This window comes from Centruroides sculpturatus, unplaced genomic scaffold (assembly GCF_000671375.1).
Source record: "Centruroides sculpturatus isolate CEXI.00-Female unplaced genomic scaffold, Cexi_2.0 scaffold460, whole genome shotgun sequence".
NCBI lineage: Eukaryota > Metazoa > Arthropoda > Arachnida > Scorpiones > Buthidae > Centruroides > Centruroides sculpturatus.
This window is the reverse complement of record NW_019384807.1, coordinates 530,141-549,456: the sequence shown is the minus strand read 5'-3', so window position 1 is coordinate 549,456 and position 19,316 is coordinate 530,141. Positions and strand designations below refer to the sequence as shown.

Here is a 19,316-nt window from a genome sequence, read left to right as displayed (position 1 = left end):
GTCAAGTTTACGGACTACGGCTGATTGAAAGGTTTTCTTCCATAAAATTAATCGATTCTACACTAATCCGACTCAACATTTCCAAAATACTTATATTTTTTCGTAGTTTTATAGGAATCGTAATTATAGGGGGTCGACTGTATGTCCAAACATCAGGAACTGATTAAGGTTGTATACTGGGGTTACACTGTATATAAAAGTAAATTAAAAGATGGTTGTATTAACACCAGGGATGCAGAGGCACTAGCTTCTGCATGGAAGTTCTACGTAAAAGAAAAACTAAAACGCAAAAATTCTTAGTCTGCACGTGCCCTTACACTTAGTGGCATTTTTTGTATTTATTTTATTTTATTTTTATTTTAGTATATTATTTACATCATTATTGTATTAGTTTGTTTAGTATATTTGTTTTGTTTTATTATTTATTTGTCATTTTATCCAGTATTTTGACTTTAATGTAAAAGTATTCGAAAGTGAAAAAATATTATTGGACTTCACGCCGAATATTGGATAAGCAAAGTTGAGAAAATTATCATCTAGGCGTTAATAACCAACATCTATTGCTACAAACAACAAGCGCTTTCAACGAAACTATTTTCGTCTTCTTCAGGTTAAAAGAACAGTTAATATCCTTCAAATTTAAATTACAGCAACGGCAAACCAGCATTGGAATAACATTGGAATAAAATTGAAATAGAACTAAAATGGAGAATTTAAAAGATGTGCGCTCGGTGCCAACGCACATGAGCAATAGATTATTCTGCGAGAATGTGGAGCTAGCAACATTGTTTTAATCTGTTGTATAAGTTGACTCACAAGGAAGGCACATCCAGCGTGGGGGTGTTGCATGGATTTAGCACGCTGATAAACAGCACCTCCCATATATACAAGATGTTTCTGCTATCACACTGTTTGAGTATCCCCACCTGGTCCCACCTCGGAGTGTATTGGTGTTGCAACACCAATCTTGCCAACTCAGTGTCGCATCTACCCATACTAATAGATTGTTTGTGTTTGGAGATGCAGCAAGACAACATTCTGGATGTTGCTCTGATATACTGGGTATGAGTACCAGATGTTGTACTTTCCAATGGGATGGAGTACACTCCAGACCGCTCTAGCACAGACAAAGGATCCCTGTCATTGCATAACACTCTTCTAAGGTTTGGCCGCGGCGACACTGGCAGGAAGAGTGCATGCTGCCTAAAAATACGGTAAACGTGGCCGGTAATATGGCCACAGAATGGTAATGGCGGCTGGATTATCGTACATTCTTCCGAGGCCTGTAAAGTTGTGTCAGGAAATAGAGATCCTTTAACCTTTCTAAGGATGTACCTGTACTTAGATCTAGTGTACCCACCACACTTACCTCTGCACTTATAGCTTCAAGCTCGATGTTGACAAGAGCTTGATTGGAAGACAATCAGTATTCGAATGTTCTGATGTTTAAATATTAAGTTAAATACATTTGAAAATACTTGTATCTGAAAATGACCTATCATATTAGGTCGAAAATGTTAATGTTTCTTTAAATAAACGTTTTTCTCAGCATCAGGTGTTGGATGATTTATTATATTTTTATATTTTATATCAGTTCTTATTTTTAAACTTACTATTGAAGTAATAATTTAGTAATTAAGTTTTATTATTATGTAATTTGGGTTGTATATCCTAGTCGGTTAATACTGGTAACTAGTGCTACATCAGACCAAGGTCATGGCCTAGATAGCTACAGAAAATTGTTACTGTGATTATGCTGTATGTATCTATATTTAAGAATTTCCTATGTGATGTATTTAGTATGGTAGTTTTCTATAATGTGATGTATGTGCAATTGTTTAGACCTAATGCTTTTAAAATTTTGTGTAGTGTATATAATATGGCATCTGTGAAGAACTGCAAACACAATAAGTATTTTATCCATTCTCTATAAGTGGTTTATTTCATTGGAAAGTTCTGAGTATTTACTAATGTTTTCAATATATGTATTTTGTATATTGTTGATAATGATGGACTGAAACAGTAGGAAATTGGGAATTTTTCAGTGGGACTTTTGCTCAGTAGCCATTCCCTATTTTAATATTTGTTCTACTAGAAATTTCCCTGTCAATCATGACGGAATACTTTTTATGAGAAAGTAGAGATTGAAGAATTGAGGAAAGTAAAGATTTCAAGAAATTCAAGAATTGTTAATTTTTCTACAAATTAAGTAGTTTATATTATCTGTTGTAACACAAAGAGCAACAAAACAAAATTTCACTTGAGTGGACAAAAAAAGTAGGAGTTATAGAGAATTTATTTATACACACACAAACAGATTTAGGCCTTTAATATAATATTAAAATCTTTCTTTATAAAATTACTTTATACACTACATTCTGAGTAAACACATTGTCTTTTAAAAGATTTCCTTACGGTCTTCTTTTAGTAATAGACACCTTAATATTGTTTTGATGATTGACATTGTGATTATGTTTCTGCAGCCCTTGATAAAGCCATTTCTTAATTCCACATTGATAAAACAAAGATAAGTTGTATGTACATTAGTTAGATGAGTGATAATGTTTTTTAAATAATGGGCTTATTAGGTCATTACTTTCAATTGGATAATAGAATGTTACATGGTCACTATGGAAAGATTTTTTAAAAATTTGTTATAGAAGTGACATGATGAGGCTAACTCTTTTTCAAGTTTAAATTTTAAATTTAATGAAATATGTTTAAAATATGCCATTTGCCAAAAATATTTAAAAATGCAACTTAAGGGAAATTCCCTCGTCAAATGTGGTCACTGATGTCACTGCAACATAAGTGCAATCACCAATCTGAAATCAATAAAACATTTATTCTATAGCTAATATTTTCACAAAATAAGTAGCCTATACAGTAGTAGCTAATATTGTGAATACTATAGTAGTAGTAATAGCTAATACTTTCTGTCAGAATATAAAACAAATATAACCAAAATTTCATGTGGATTGGACAAAAATTGCAGCAGTTGTAAGGAATTTTCACATGCACACATAGATGATATCTTTTATATTAGTAATTTCACTTGAAAAAAGTAAATGAATAAACAAAATAGAAGAATTGCCTATCTGTCTATTGTATTAAATTTTAAAAAGTCTTATTAATAATTCAGGCATGTTAGCTGCTATGGTGTGGAACATATGAATAGGCAAATGCAAATTTATTATGGTACTTTGAAACCGTGCTAGTAGTTATTAGTAGTAATTCAAACACAAATTATTATTGTATTTATTTTCAGGCACTTGGCAATTTTTATCATCAAATTTTTTATTTAGTTTATCAACTAAATAAATAGTTGAATAGTTGAATAAATAGTTGAATCAACTAAATAAAAAATTTGATGATAAAAATTGCCAAGTGCCTGAAAATAAATACAATAATAATTTGTGTTAGAATTACTGCAAATTTATTAATTAAAATTTTGAAAATCATCACATTTTTATTTCCTAGAGAAATAAAAATGTGATGATTTTTCTAAAGATTGTCCTGTTTCTAATTGAAGGTGTGATAGGTTTTCTTTTCCACTAGACCAGTGGAAAAGAAAAACTGTCATAGAGCTTGTAAAATTGAATACAAGACTAGACAAGAAGCATATTACAGAACTCAATAAAGAGTATATAAGCAAAATTTCACTTGGATTGGACACAGACAGCAAGAGTTATAAGGAATTCATACACTGATCATTAGGTTTGGTATGGTTAAGTTATTGCAACACAACACTTGGGCGATCTGGCTATGGGAATGCCTTCTGGGAGGTCTTTTTAAGGGTAACTGGCCCCTATTCAGGTGTTACAGATATGGAGTAAACCTGAAAACTCCATGTGGCCAGTCCATTCTGGCAAGGCACAAACCCACAACTGAAATCCTAGTGTTCAGGGAATGGAACCACTTGGCCACTGGTGACCAACTGATCATTAGAAATTACTTTTTGGAAGGTTTATTTTTGGTTATGTACATTGCAATATACAATAAAATTGACAGTTTCTAAGTAGTTTTCTGAAATGAAGTCATTACATACAGAAGCAAAATCAATTTCTGGAAATTTATCAGCTTTCACAATAAACTTCAAATAACGGTGTCTAATAATATAAATTAAAGTATAGATGACACAAAATGAATGGGAGAGAACTAAATACAAAGCATGTGTACAAGGCCTGTTAAGAAAGTCTTTGTACTGATTTTTCATTCACAAGTTTGACCACAGGTAAAAAACCAAATATACATAAAAACGAACATACTTTTCACTATTTTTCAAACTAGATGGTGTAAGTTGTCTGTTGATGAATGCCACAAAATATCAGTCCAACAAAGGAAGCTGCCTATGTTGGACTGATATTTTGTGGCATTCATCAACAGACTTGGAGCTATCTTGGAATCATTCACAATGAAGGAACAGTAAGGAGTTATCAGATTTCTGCAGTCTGAAGGTCAAAATTTCACTGAAATTCACAAGAAAATGCTGTCTACATATGATGAGGACACTTTCTCACTCAGAGCTGTACAGTAGTGGTGATAACAATTTTTAGATTGTCAGAAAAGTGTTTGTGCTAAAGACCAATCTAGTTTGCCATGCAGCTCAGCAAATCCAGACATGATTGCTCTTGTTTATGCAATCATGTTTTGTCATGTCTGCAATTATTAAGACATCATGTTACCATCTGTGACATATTGGAAGAAGTGAATATTAATGTTTTACCATCCATAACATTGTAACTAAAACTCTTCATTACCACAAAGTATCCTTCAGGTGAATCTCAAAAATACTGACCAATGACAACAAGGGTATTTATCGGCCTGCTGCCTTGAAAATTTGTAGCATTACTGTAAGGAAGGAGAGAGGTTTCTTAATGGCATTGTGACAAATGGTAAGTCCATAATCTGTCTTTATACACCTGAAACTAAGCATTAAAGCATGGTCTGGAAGCACATGTCTCCTATGTCAAAAAAGTTCAAAACACTTTTCTCCATAAAAAATGTGATGCTTACCATCTTTTGGAATTCTGAAGGGATGCTTCTAGCAGAATTTTTTTCAGCAGGAAAGACAGTCAATGCTGATCAGAACAAAGAAATTTTGAAATGTCTGAGGACAACAATACAAAGAAAGTAACCTGATGTGCCTCTTGACAAGATTATCCACCTCCATGACAATTCCTATGTGCATACAGCTGCCATCATTGCTGACATGCGGGCTTCTTGGTCTTGGACCAATACTTTGTCATTTACCTTATTCCCAATTTGGCTCTTACTGACAATCATGTTTTTGGCCCTCTCAAAGATAATCTTGGGGTGACATTTTGATGAATATGGTCTGAAAAAAAGCATTGCATGAGTGGCTGCATTGGCAATCATCCAATTTCTTTTGCACTGATTTACAAAAATTGGTGCCATATTGGAAGAAGTTTCTGGATAACTTGGGAGACTGTTGAAAAATAGTTCAATATATGCTTTTTCATATGTATATTATGGTTTTTGCTTACATTAAAAGGTGGTCTTAAAATAATTGGCACAAACAAAAACTTTCTTAACAACCCTCATACAGTATATCAGTGTTTCTCAACCTCTAACGAATCATTGCCCCCTTCAACGTAGTATCGCTCCTTCAATAAAACTGTTACCTATTATCTCCCCTTTCACTTCAAAATTCTGATGCCGAGGACCAAGACTAACACCAAATTCATACTGCATTGAATAGATTAGTGACTAGTATAATGTTATTTGTTTAATTTTTGTACGATATAACAAATAAAATATTTAATTATTCTTAATATAATGTTTTACTATATCACCCAGAAAATTGTTTTTCACCCCCAAAATATAAATTGTTACTAATCGCCCCTCAGCATGGAAAAACGCCCACATGGGGGCGATATCGCCCCCGTTGAGAAACACTGCAGTATATGCACCTTCAGTAAATTTGGGAAAAATTGCAATGGTAGATAGTTATGTCTGTGGCATGCAGTGGAGTTTTTGTATTTCTAAAGTTGCTCTATGACTTTTGACAAAAGAAACTGTTTGATAAGTTCATAATTGCATGTTAAAATCAGCAGATAACATGAACTATCATTTTCAAATTGCTTTTTAAACACAGATAAACCATAAGATTTCCACATTAAATTATGGTATTTTATCTTATTTGTAATGAAGTAGGATTATCATATATTTCATTATGTCCTAGAAATTAATATCTCAAATGTGAGGAAACATTTAAATTTTTTATTGAACCAATATATCAATAATTTAGTATATATATATATGAGGTGCATAGTTCCAAAAGTGGCTTAGTCAGTCTTTTAAAGGAATTAACTAAGCACTAAATTTTATTTATTTTTCTGCTCTTTTCAATGTTGATTATTATAATTTTCAAATCTAGCCAAAAACAGCAGGAAGGGATTAAAAATGAGATAAAAATTTGCAGATTAGTTTTAAAATCAGCCACATTCACAGCTCTTATGTTCAGAAAAAGTGGTGTGTGCTGTTTTTGAAACTATACACCTCGTATAAATACAGGTAGCCCTTGGTTTATGCCAGTTCAATTAATGCTGATTCACAATAATGCCGCTGCACAATTTACCGTTTCACTATGTAATTCCCCGATTTTTCCCTATGCTAGATTTGACTAGATTTTGCCCAGATTTGACCAATCCTAGTGAGGCACGAGTCCACTACGACACCATGTGTTGTGGTAGAATTGTGGCTTGTTGGGATTCTCTATTGGTCATTCTCTATTGGTCAGATTTAGACCAATAGAGAATGTTCCACAAACTGTTAGATTTGAATGAGCTGCGGACTCGACATAGAGCTACAGAAGAATGACAAAGAAGAAACTCCAAGAATTATGAAAACAGTCAATCTAAAGCGTATCCTTTCAACTATGGAAAGTTTGATGGATGAACTTTGTGAGTTAGACAATGATTGGGAGCGAAGTGCAAATGTAAAAAGGAGCATCATCATATCCATTTGATCATATTTCGAAATTCTTAATGAAAGAAAACAAAAATACAGTAGAGCGTCATTTATCCGAATCAATTGGGGACTGGGGTTGTTTGGATAACTTATTTTTCGGATAACCGATTATGTACGAAAAAATACATTAACCTATCCCGTGTTGAAATTTTTCTCCGTTGCGTGTCGCTTCGCGTTGAATTTTCGTCGATGTTAAGCCTAACGTAAACTTTTTAAAATAATAATCTTGGCTATTGTATCGTTAAAAATTATTCCTTTATTTTTTACAAACAAAATAAATATAGTGAAAAATATAAAAACAAAAAAAATTATACTTTAGAAGTTATCTAGTAGCAAAAACGTTCGATTCAGCATGACACAATCCTCAAAAAAACACCACACAAAAGTGACAGTGCTGCCAGCTAAAACACACACAAACATAAAAAATATTGGAGTAGCCTAAGATATAGCCAAAGATTGCAGCGCCACAGCACTAGCGAAAATTTAAATTTGCTGACTGGAATTCTTTCGGATAACCGACATTTCAGATAACTGACTTTCAGATAAATGACGCTCTACTGTATAAACAATTAAAGATGGATACTTTTTCCGAAAAATGTAAGAGATCTGAAACTAAAATTTTTTAATAAAAACATTTCACTTTATTTTATGATAAAATACATTTTAAAAATTAAATTTATATGTATTTTGCATTATATTGTATTAATAAACAAAATTATTTGCTTATTTTTTACTTATGTAGAATCTAACCCTATATCTCACTGTAAATGTGGGTTCATTTTACACCAATTTGATTTGTGCCAGCTTTTGTAGGAATGGAACTGCAGTGTAAACTGAGGGCTACCTGTATATATGAACAGTTTTCACAAGTTACACTAAAATTTAAAACATAGGGAACTTTATATATACAAACAATGAAATCATTTGATTATACAATATATCGGTATAAATTTTTAAAAATTTTCTTTGTTTTATATAATATATGTAGAATATCATTTATAATACTGGAACACAAGTCAGAAATATTGAATTTATAGTATAATTTTGGATTTTGGTCATTTCATTTTCTTTTTAATAATGATTATATTTAAACTAAATTTTGAATAATTTCAATAAGACACTTTAAACCAGTAATGTTTAATGAAATTTGATTTAAAATAATTCTGATTTCTGTATTACCAGATAGAAGAGGCAAGTAATGAATTAGATAAGAAAGATCATGATGGTAAAGATCAGATTGAAATAGAACATTTTTCACGATATGATTTGGCTCAAAAACTACGATCATTGCAAATAAAAGAAGAACGGTTTGAACAAAGAAGGAAGCAATACTTACTAAAAAGAGATGAAATAATCAAGAGAAGTGCGTGGGTGTCATTTTGATATTCTAATATTTTTTTTTAAAATAAAATGATGATGATTATTAAAATACCTAATGCTTTGCACAGAGGTGATATCATAGTCACATAGTCAGTGAGGTTTATCTGAGGTGCAATTATTGCTAGTTGAAAACTATTTCCAATATTTCAATGGGGGCGATATCGCCCCCGTTGAGAAACACTGCAGTATATGCACCTTCAGTAAATTTGGGAAAAATTGCAATGGTAGATAGTTATGTCTGTGGCATGCAGTGGAGTTTTTGTATTTCTAAAGTTGCTCTATGACTTTTGACAAAAGAAACTGTTTGATAAGTTCATAATTGCATGTTAAANTAGTTATGTCTGTGGCATGCAGTGGAGTTTTTGTATTTCTAAAGTTGTTCTATGACTTTTGACAAAAGAAACTGTTTGATAAGTTCATAATTGCATGTTAAAATCAGCAGATAACATGAACTATCATTTTCAAATTGCTTTTTAAACACAGATAAACCATAAGATTTCCACATTAAATTATGGTATTTTATCTTATTTGTAATGAAGTAGGATTATCATATATTTCATTATGTCCTAGAAATTAATATCTCAAATGTGAGGAAACATTTAAATTTTTTATTGAACCAATATATCAATAATTTAGTATATATATATGAGGTGCATAGTTCCAAAAGTGGCTTAGTCAGTCTTTTAAAGGAATTAACTAAGCACTAAATTTTATTTATTTTTCTGCTCTTTTCAATGTTGATTATTATAATTTTCAAATCTAGCCAAAAACAGCAGGAAGGGATTAAAAATGAGATAAAAATTTGCAGATTAGTTTTAAAATCAGCCACATTCACAGCTCTTATGTTCAGAAAAAGTGGTGTGTGCTGTTTTTGAAACTATACACCTCGTATAAATACAGGTAGCCCTTGGTTTATGCCAGTTCAATTAATGCTGATTCACAATAATGCTGCTGCACAATTTACCGTTTCACTATGTAATTCCCCGATTTTTCCCTATGCTAGATTTGACTAGATTTTTCCCAGATTTGACCAATCCTAGTGAGGCACGAGTCCACTACGACACCATGTGTTGTGGTAGAATTGTGGCTTGTTGGGATTCTCTATTGGTCATTCTCTATTGGTCAGATTTAGACCAATAGAGAATGTTTCACAAACTGTTAGATTTGAATGAGCTGCGGACTCGACATAGAGCTACAGAAGAATGACAAAGAAGAAACTCCAAGAATTATGAAAACAGTCAATCTAAAGCGTATCCTTTCAACTATGGAAAGTTTGATGGATGAACTTTGTGAGTTAGACAATGATTGGGAGCGAAGTGCAAATGTAAAAAGGAGCATCATCATATCCATTTGATCATATTTCGAAATTCTTAATGAAAGAAAACAAAAATACAGTAGAGCGTCATTTATCCGAATCAATTGGGGACTGGGGTTGTTTGGATAACTTATTTTTCGGATAACCGATTATGTACGAAAAAATACATTAACCTATCCCGTGTTGAAATTTTTCTCCGTTGCGTGTTGCTTTGCGTTGAATTTTCGTCGATGTTAAGCCTAACGTAAACTTTTTAAAATAATAATCTTGGCTATTGTATCGTTAAAAATTATTCCTTTATTTTTTACAAACAAAATAAATATAGTGAAAAATATAAAAACAAAAAAAATTATACTTTAGAAGTTATCTAGTAGCAAAAACGTTCGATTCAGCATGACACAATCCTCAAAAAAACACCACACAAAAGTGACAGTGCTGCCAGCTAAAACACACACAAACATAAAAAATATTGGAGTAGCCTAAGATATAGCCAAAGATTGCAGCGCCACAGCACTAGCGAAAATTTAAATTTGCTGACTGGAATTCTTTCGGATAACCGACATTTCAGATAACTGACTTTCAGATAAATGACGCTCTACTGTATAAACAATTAAAGATGGATACTTTTTCCGAAAAATGTAAGAGATCTGAAACTAAAATTTTTTAATAAAAACATTTCACTTTATTTTATGATAAAATACATTTTAAAAATTAAATTTATATGTATTTTGCATTATATTGTATTAATAAACAAAATTATTTGCTTATTTTTTACTTATGTAGAATCTAACCCTATATCTCACTGTAAATGTGGGTTCATTTTACACCAATTTGATTTGTGCCAGCTTTTGTAGGAATGGAACTGCAGTGTAAACTGAGGGCTACCTGTATATATGAACAGTTTTCACAAGTTACACTAAAATTTAAAACATAGGGAACTTTATATATACAAACAATGAAATCATTTGATTATACAATATATCGGTATAAATTTTTAAAAATTTTCTTTGTTTTATATAATATATGTAGAATATCATTTATAATACTGGAACACAAGTCAGAAATATTGAATTTATAGTATAATTTTGGATTTTGGTCATTTCATTTTCTTTTTAATAATGATTATATTTAAACTAAATTTTGAATAATTTCAATAAGACACTTTAAACCAGTAATGTTTAATGAAATTTGATTTAAAATAATTCTGATTTCTGTATTACCAGATAGAAGAGGCAAGTAATGAATTAGATAAGAAAGATCATGATGGTAAAGATCAGATTGAAATAGAACATTTTTCACGATATGATTTGGCTCAAAAACTACGATCATTGCAAATAAAAGAAGAACGGTTTGAACAAAGAAGGAAGCAATACTTACTAAAAAGAGATGAAATAATCAAGAGAAGTGCGTGGGTGTCATTTTGATATTCTAATATTTTTTTTTTAAATAAAATGATGATGATTATTAAAATAGCTAATGCTTTTCACAGAGGTGATATCATAGTCACATAGTCAGTGAGGTTTATCTGAGGTGCAATTATTGCTAGTTGAAAACTATTTCCAATATTTCACTGAGATGACATGAAATACTGTGGCTCCAGAAATTTTAAGCTTCTAAGAGACAGATTAACAAGTAAAAATAGATTAAAATATGTATTAACAATAAATAAATTCCTCTTGTTGATATATAAATTAAACAAAATGCCATAAAACCAGGATTACTTCTTTAATTAAATATATGTTTCAAGTTGTAACTTTTTAAAAGTTTTTTGAATTAAAAATATAATACAAATAGAAAAAAAAATTAACTTTCAAAATCATAACACTTTTCCAAACCACAAATTGTTGTTTGAAATATTGAATTTTTATTTATGTTCAAAGTAATATGCAAACATAACTAAACTAAAACTAAAAGTTAACTTTTTTGTTGTTATAGCTAACTCCTTGTAAATAAAACTAAATAGCTCATTTACATTAGTTGCAAAAGCTAAAAATAAAATATTTATACATACATATCTCCAAGAAAACAGTAATTTCTATGTATCTTTAATTGTTTCTCTTATTTCACTAGATCTGTCAAAAATTGGGTTTGAAAGTTCATAATTAAATAATTTTTGTCTGATTCCATTTAACATCTGTTCATTAGAATTAATATTGTTTTATTGCATCTTTTAGATAATTTCATGAAAAAAGTAATAAAAAATTTCAAAATTATTAAGAGAATAAATTTATTATTTTTTTAATTTTATTTTATTTACAATAGGACAACAGATTTCCTTTCCGTTGTATCAACGTTAAATCCCAAACCAACAATATACAAAATAAAAGAAAAACACTAAAAACAACAAAGAAACATGCAATTATAAAAAATTTAAGAATATAAAACATATATTTACAAGGTTTTTTTATATTGCAAATAATCAAACTGAAGCATATGTTCAATATTAATCATGCTGTTAACTATGTAATAAAAGAAACAATAATATAAATATAAATAAAATATATGGTAAATATATGAAGTTAAGAATACTTATTATACATTGAAATGTGTAATTTATTCATAAAAAAAAACCAAAATGTAATGTAAAATAGTATGAATATAAATATTTTGAAGTATAACATTATTTTATTTTGCAGTAATTACAATATGAAATGTAAAAGACTTGTGTTTTACATTTCATATTGTGAAAAGACTTGTGAAAGAATTTCTATGTACAGTACAGTGGTACTTCAAATGTTCCAGAGTTTTAATGTTAAAATTAAAAGAACTCTATGTGTTACATAAACACCATCTGTTATGTACCAAAGTTGTGTCTTACTCTCACCCTCACCTGTGAAAGCATTTCTTGTATTATGCTTGTGTGTTTTCAGTGCTTTTATTGCTTTATATTTGTGTATTTGGTTATATACAGTGCTTTTTTTTTGGGGGGGGAAAAGTGGTGGAATGCTGAACTCATTACTAAAAATATATTACATGCATTGTACACAAGATTTGGCACACAAGCAGGACCAGGACCAGGACCATCTTAATAATTTTGTTGCCTATCTTCTATGCTCAACAGAGTGATTCAATGCGGACCAAACATCAAATTTTCAAAAATTTTCGTAAAACTTTTAAAATATATCGAAAAAAAGGTGGTGGAACATCGTTCCATTGCATTCTATGATAAAAAAGCGCTGGTTATATATATAACCAAATATTATTATATATGTATATATATAACCCTTACCTATTAATCATGGCATCCAAGAAGTGTGTGGAAGCAATGAAGCCTAAGAAGAAGGTGGTTGTATCAATTATTGAGGTGTGAAAGGAACTTGCTGTGAAACATTAAAGTGGTAAATGTGTGCTTTCATTCTTTGCAATAAATTGAGCCGTGTATAAGATGCCAAATTCAATGTGTGTGCTATTCTTAAGAACAAGGAAGCAATAAAAGAAGCAATTGTGGCTAAAAGTGTTCTAACTAGAGAGAGGATTTTAAGGTGCAGCACTTTTCCAAAAAAAATAGCTATTTTTATATGGATAGTTGAAGATATATATTTTGGGGCATAAAATGAAGCAAAATGAACACACTATGTTGCACCTTTTCATAAGATTAGCATATTTCTCCTCTTTTTCCTTCTCTTTGATACTCAGCACTTTTATCTGTGTTTTTAAAGATTGGACAGAAAAATAAATAAATAAAATGAATTATTTTCACTCTTCATGAGCAGCTACATAAAAATCCTATTCTTTAATTTATAGTACAGATTGAGAGCTATAAAATGGCATACTTGCAATTGTTGTAGTCCCAATAATTCCTAAGATAATATAACAAAACCCTCCAAGAGAAAACAAACTTTGACAAAACAGTAGTGCTATATTCACCAGTTTTCTATGAGGTCTGCACCCAGTATATAAAGAAGGCTCAGAAAAAGAGAACATAACAACCCATTGTTCACAATAAAAATATTTTGGCATATTTTTATTGTGAACAATGGTTAAGAAAGGAATGTTGTATGCATTTTCAAAATTCAAGATGAAGTTCATTGAAACTGATGGTCTTATTCTTCAATATGCCATCTGTGATGTAAAAATTCCAATATGAGAAGCATCAAAGAAACAGAATAAACCAGCACATCTGATACAGCAATAATACAAAGAATGCTGAACTTCACAAGTCAAAATCTAAGCAAACTACCTTGATATGTGCCTTTGCTTCAGGATCTGAAAAGCAACAGTCATCAAGTGAGTTCAATGCAGATCTTACCATGGCATTAATTCAATCAGGAATTCCAGTCCACAAGGTAAACAATCCTGCATTCAAGCCATTCCTCAAGAAGTACATGGATGGAGAGCACTCTTAGAGAAAATTACATAAAGCCAATTTATGAGAATTTTTTTGTGAAAATAAAAGAGGTTGTAGGCAAGCATGAAGTGGAATTCATGTTAGATGAAATTACTGATGAGCTGCAAAGATATATATTGAATATGCTGGTGTTTCCATTATCTGGTGAATGGGTGAAGCCTATGGGTGCATTACTATGCGTGCATTTGTCTTCTGAAGCCTATGCTTCAAAAGGACAAATGCATGCATAGTAGTGCACTCATTCAATGATTCATGCATGAAGCTGTGACCAGGGAACATGCAATATGAAAAAGTCAGGCTTATGGTGAGTGATCAAGCAAGCTATATGCTTTTGGCTTTCCAACAACTGAAGGCCATGTATAGTACCTGAACCTTAACCATGTGACACATATTGCACACAGACTACACTGTGTTTGTGAAGATATCAGGGAGGAATACAGTAGGGTAAATGATGTCATTGCTACTCTGAAAGAGATTCTTGTAAAAGCCCACAGTCATCAAGTTTTGTACCAAGAAGTCACTGAGCTCCACCTTCCGCAATTCCCTGTCATGAGCAGATGGGGTACTTGGATAAGATGCTCAGTTTTCTTGTGCAAAAACTTTGACAAAATCAAAATATTTCATATGTGGCCTAGATTCAAAGGATGCAGTAGCCATCAAGCAGGCTCAACAATTGTTCAATGACAAAGACATAGAGTTGGAATTTTTCATAATACATGGCTACAAGTATTTGCCTGATGTGTTTCAGAATTTGGAAGAAGAAGGTATGGAAGAGAGGAACATGGAAGAAGTTGATGACTGTGAGGTGCAACCTTGATGGATTTGCAACAATTAGTGATAACAATTCGGATGTGGAAACCTTTGCAACTTCAACTAAATTCCCTTTCTGACTGCATACAAGATATGCTCCATTGGTTTCAGTTGATGAGTGGAGTTTCTGCATATACAAGAATCTCCTGAGCTCAAAGTGGCAGCAACTTACTTTTGAAAACATAGAAATGGTGTGTGTAATCCAATATAACAAGTTGGTTAAAACCAGTAAATGTCATGTTTACTTCCTAAATATGTTTAATTTATGATATTTGTTATAGCGTTGGACAAAGAATGTTCATGTAACTAATTTAGATCTGAATAAATGCATTTCATCAACACCTTTTTTCATCTTTTTGTATACATTTTCAGAACTTTTCTCCCTTTTCCAACCATAATTTTGCACCTTAAAATCCATTCTATAGTGATAAAATTGATCTCCAGATGATCACATGCTATTGAGAGATGAAAAATCACCTCCTAGTATGAATAAATGAGAAATAATTGGCTGGTGATATCATATCTGTAAGGATTACTTGTGAGAAACTGCATAGTGACCTTAAGAGACAGGACATCACTACTCCTCACTAAGATACAGTAAATATAATTTTCATTTTATTATACAGTATTTATGTATTTATTTATTGTTTTCATGTTTTAATTTATTAATTGGGACATTACTTGTGTTGTTATTACCTTAAATTGTGTGTATTTGCTGTTTAAGTTTATCGAAATTGGTATTGTTTAGGATCTTGGAATGGATTAATTCACTTTCCTTTATTTTGAATGGGGGAAAATTGATTCAGACTTCAAATAATTCAGAGTTTGATTGGCCTCCTGGAACAAATTAAGTTTGACGTACATGGCACCACTGTATATCTGAACTTAACTGTTCAACAGGAACTATACATATAATAATATCATTGAAGTAAATTGTAAATAAACTAACCATTCATATTAGTATTACCTTAGTGCAATGGTTTTCTCAAACTTTTTTGATTCTAGGCACCCTTGCTAAATGCAGATTTTCCCATGGCACCCTATGTCAAATTCTAACATGTACATTATACAAATTCTAACAAGTACATTAAATTCTAACATTATAAAAATTTTATAACATTTTGTGACACTTTCCTATGAGGAAGCTGTGGCACCCTAGAGTGCCATGGTGCACACTTTGGGAACTTAGTGTTTAAGCATAAGTTCCCACAGTGCACAATTTGCCTTAGTGTTTAAGCATAATTATTCTTTAATAGAGTATTATATATACATAATTAAACTAGATTTATAGTATTATAAAACTTAATATTTTAAACTTTTGTTTTTATCACTATTAATCATAATTTTAGTTTTTCTAGAATTACTTGGCAAACATTATTTGATAGGTTGAGTCTTCATTTCTGACAATTATTAAAGATAAACAAAGCTGCAATAAACAAAAAAAAAATACTACTTGAAGATATGATAACACATTAATAATTTATTTTTACTTTATTGTTTTATAGACAAGTTTTATTATTTAAGTTAATTGAAACATTTTGTTTACTTTAAAACAAAAACAGTTTCTTTAATTATTTTTATCTAATTAAGTATTTGCAGATACAAATTTATATTTTAATGTTCATCATCATTGTTTACTAATTGATATTATTTATTATAATAATTGCTAATTTTATTTGAATTTTTTAAGTTGTTTATTGGTAATATTAAATATAACGATTATGAAGTTTGTTATAAGAATCTGTATTCTGTTTTATATTTATTTGTATATGAATTAATCATATTGTTATATATTTCACTATTTAATAAGTTTTTGTTCACATCAAGACCTGGAATCAATTGTAAATAGCAGAAATTTTTCAGACATTTAAACACAAATGATTTTTTTCTTTAATTGTAATACTTTGGCCATTTTAATTAAAGATTACTGTACTGGAATACAATTTTTTTTTTCAGCTTGAAAATGATTTATAACAAATATTTTTTTCCAGATAAGTTTTAATCATTGTCAAACAAGGTAATAAGTTTTTGAAAATATTACACTATAAATTTGTAAAAAGAATATTATATATTACACAGATATATCTATATTTTGAATTCACAATTAGGCAATAGTGAATTTATGATCCATTATTATAATTAAATGTGTTGATTATCATATTATCATTTTTTTTTCTTTTTTGGTTGAGATTTACAATAATGGAAATCTATATAAATATTGAAGAAAACAACATACAAGTATTAAAGCATTTACATTTTATTGAAATGATTTGTTGTACAAGTATTATTCATTCTGTAATTTATTTTGAGACTTAATTGTATGAAATGGAAATATTAACTAAAATTTAAGCCATTGCTAATAAATAGAATTACACATTATGCTTTTCATATTTTGTAATTTGTTAGAGGCTTATATTTCCTGACATTCATTTTTCACTTCTTGTTTATTTTTATTAATTAAAGATAAAATACAAAAAGAAAGATCTAAAAATTACAAAAACAAATTAGTGTAGTGACAAAAAATAATGCAAAATTTTGAAGATGTAATTTATTTATGAAATAGCTTTCTATATAAGTAAATAAATTCAAAATTTTTTATTTAAAGTATTTATCACAATAATTATAAATCCAGTTTAGTTTATTTAAAATATTAATTAAAAATTAATGACTAACTTAAGAAAAACTATTTTTGATGGGATAGATATGTTTCCATTATACTATTGAGTTAAATATTATTAATTGAATTTGAATATAATCACTTTTAATACCAGATTGATTCACAAGTTATATGAAATAAAAGAAATATTGAATTGGTATGTTTGCAGAAAATATATTCCAGAAAACAAGAAAATATCAAAAAGAATCTGAACAAAAGTATTAGTTTTATTTTGATTTAGTTTTTAAGCTTCTAGACTATGAGTTTCATTTTTAGTTACAAAAATAAAGTGGTTTCAGGTCATTTGTGTTTTGATTCCAGATCTGATTAATATAAATACTTGTGTACCAGGTTTTTATACATGAACTTATATAATCTATCTCTTTGTATTCAGTTAAAATGTTTATCACATTTAAAGTATGAGACAAAAAATATCTTGAAATAAGAAAACTTCATAAAGTTTAGTTTTTTGTGTTTGAGCACCAAGGCTTCTACAGTGCAGCCAGATCTGCCCACTACAGACTTTGATGTAAAAAGTTTTAGCTGAGGGATGATCTTGATGGTCATACACAGAGAATTAAACTTTACTTCTTAAAATATGATATTTTAAAATTACAGATGTGAAGAATTCAGAGTTTATTGTCATTCACTACCAGAGCCTACTTTACTAATTGATTATTCAACTATGGTAAGATCTCCAATGACTTGTGAAGTGATAAGTTTGTCTTCAACCAGGTTGAATTCCCAGGCATCCAGTTTCTGAAACTGAGTGATCATTCTTCTAAGAGTTTATGGAGTCAATGGTCTTCAGAATAAATTCTTATGATGGCAAAACTTCCAAAGTTTAGCTGCAGTATTGCCATTGTTTTCACAAAACAGCTTCACAAGAAATGCATATTCCTGCAAAGTGATGCCATAGTAGCTGATAAGAATGATATTCAACAATTGTGACTACTTTTATATCCAGAACTTGATTAAAATACATGTTATTATACAAAGGAAACTGCTTTTTTGTTGCTTGCAGCACCAAAAGTATCATAGTAATGAGTTTTGCTAGTAATTTTTTTATGAATGTTTTCTGCCTATACTGTAATGTCACCATACCAGATTTGGTTGTATTTGGATGCTAAATATTTCTAGACAGTGTTGTGTAGAGGTATTTCAACAATGATTATCAATACACAAATACACAAGGTAAGCTAAAAGTCAGTTAACCATGTTTTTGAAGAATTTATGATAGATTTATGCAAAGCACTAATGTGTCAAGGCATTGTAATTTGTGTATTAAAACAGGAAGAATCTCGTTTTATACAATTTTTGTAAAGTTTGTAAGTAATAAAGTATTTGAATAATATAGCAATTTAATCTATACTGTACAATGATTTACTGACTTTTGAGCCAACATGTATATTTAAGTAATTGTTAATACAAATGGCTAATAGTTTGTTCTACTTTTTTGTAGAGAGGAATTAAATGAAAAAATTAAGCAAGTTCGATTAAATCAGCAAGATTTAGATAAAGCATTAGAAAAGTGGCAAAATCAAGTTACAGCATTTCAAGAAGCAGCAAATAGACGTGCAGCCCAAAAAGCTGCAGAAAACGTTGAACTGCGGCGTCAGAAGGTTAGACAAGAGAGATTATCAAGAGAAGCAGAACATAAAAAGAAAATGCAACAGTAAGATAAATTTTCCATAATTAAATTTATTACAGCTGAATTTTTAATTAGTTGTAATTATATTTTTAAATATATATATATAGTAGTGATGTAACAAATATTTGGTTACTATTCGGTATTCGGCCTATTTTTCACTATT

At 30.1% G+C, this 19,316-nt stretch overlaps 1 protein-coding gene and 1 pseudogene across 1 annotated transcript in view; both read left to right on the top strand.

Moving 5' to 3' along the window:
• The window catches only part of LOC111629694, a 46,533-nt gene extending 27,265 nt beyond the window's left edge, over positions 1-19,268 (top strand). The window contains exons 4-5 of the mRNA XM_023373582.1: positions 8,176-8,360; positions 18,965-19,268. Coding sequence (XP_023229350.1) covers positions 8,176-8,360; positions 18,965-19,181 — 402 coding nt within the window. The 3' untranslated portion in view covers positions 19,182-19,268. The remainder of the gene's footprint in view (positions 1-8,175; positions 8,361-18,964) is intronic.
• LOC111629719 lies at positions 8,430-8,590 on the top strand (annotated as a pseudogene).
• Positions 19,269-19,316: the final 48 nt, after the last annotated feature.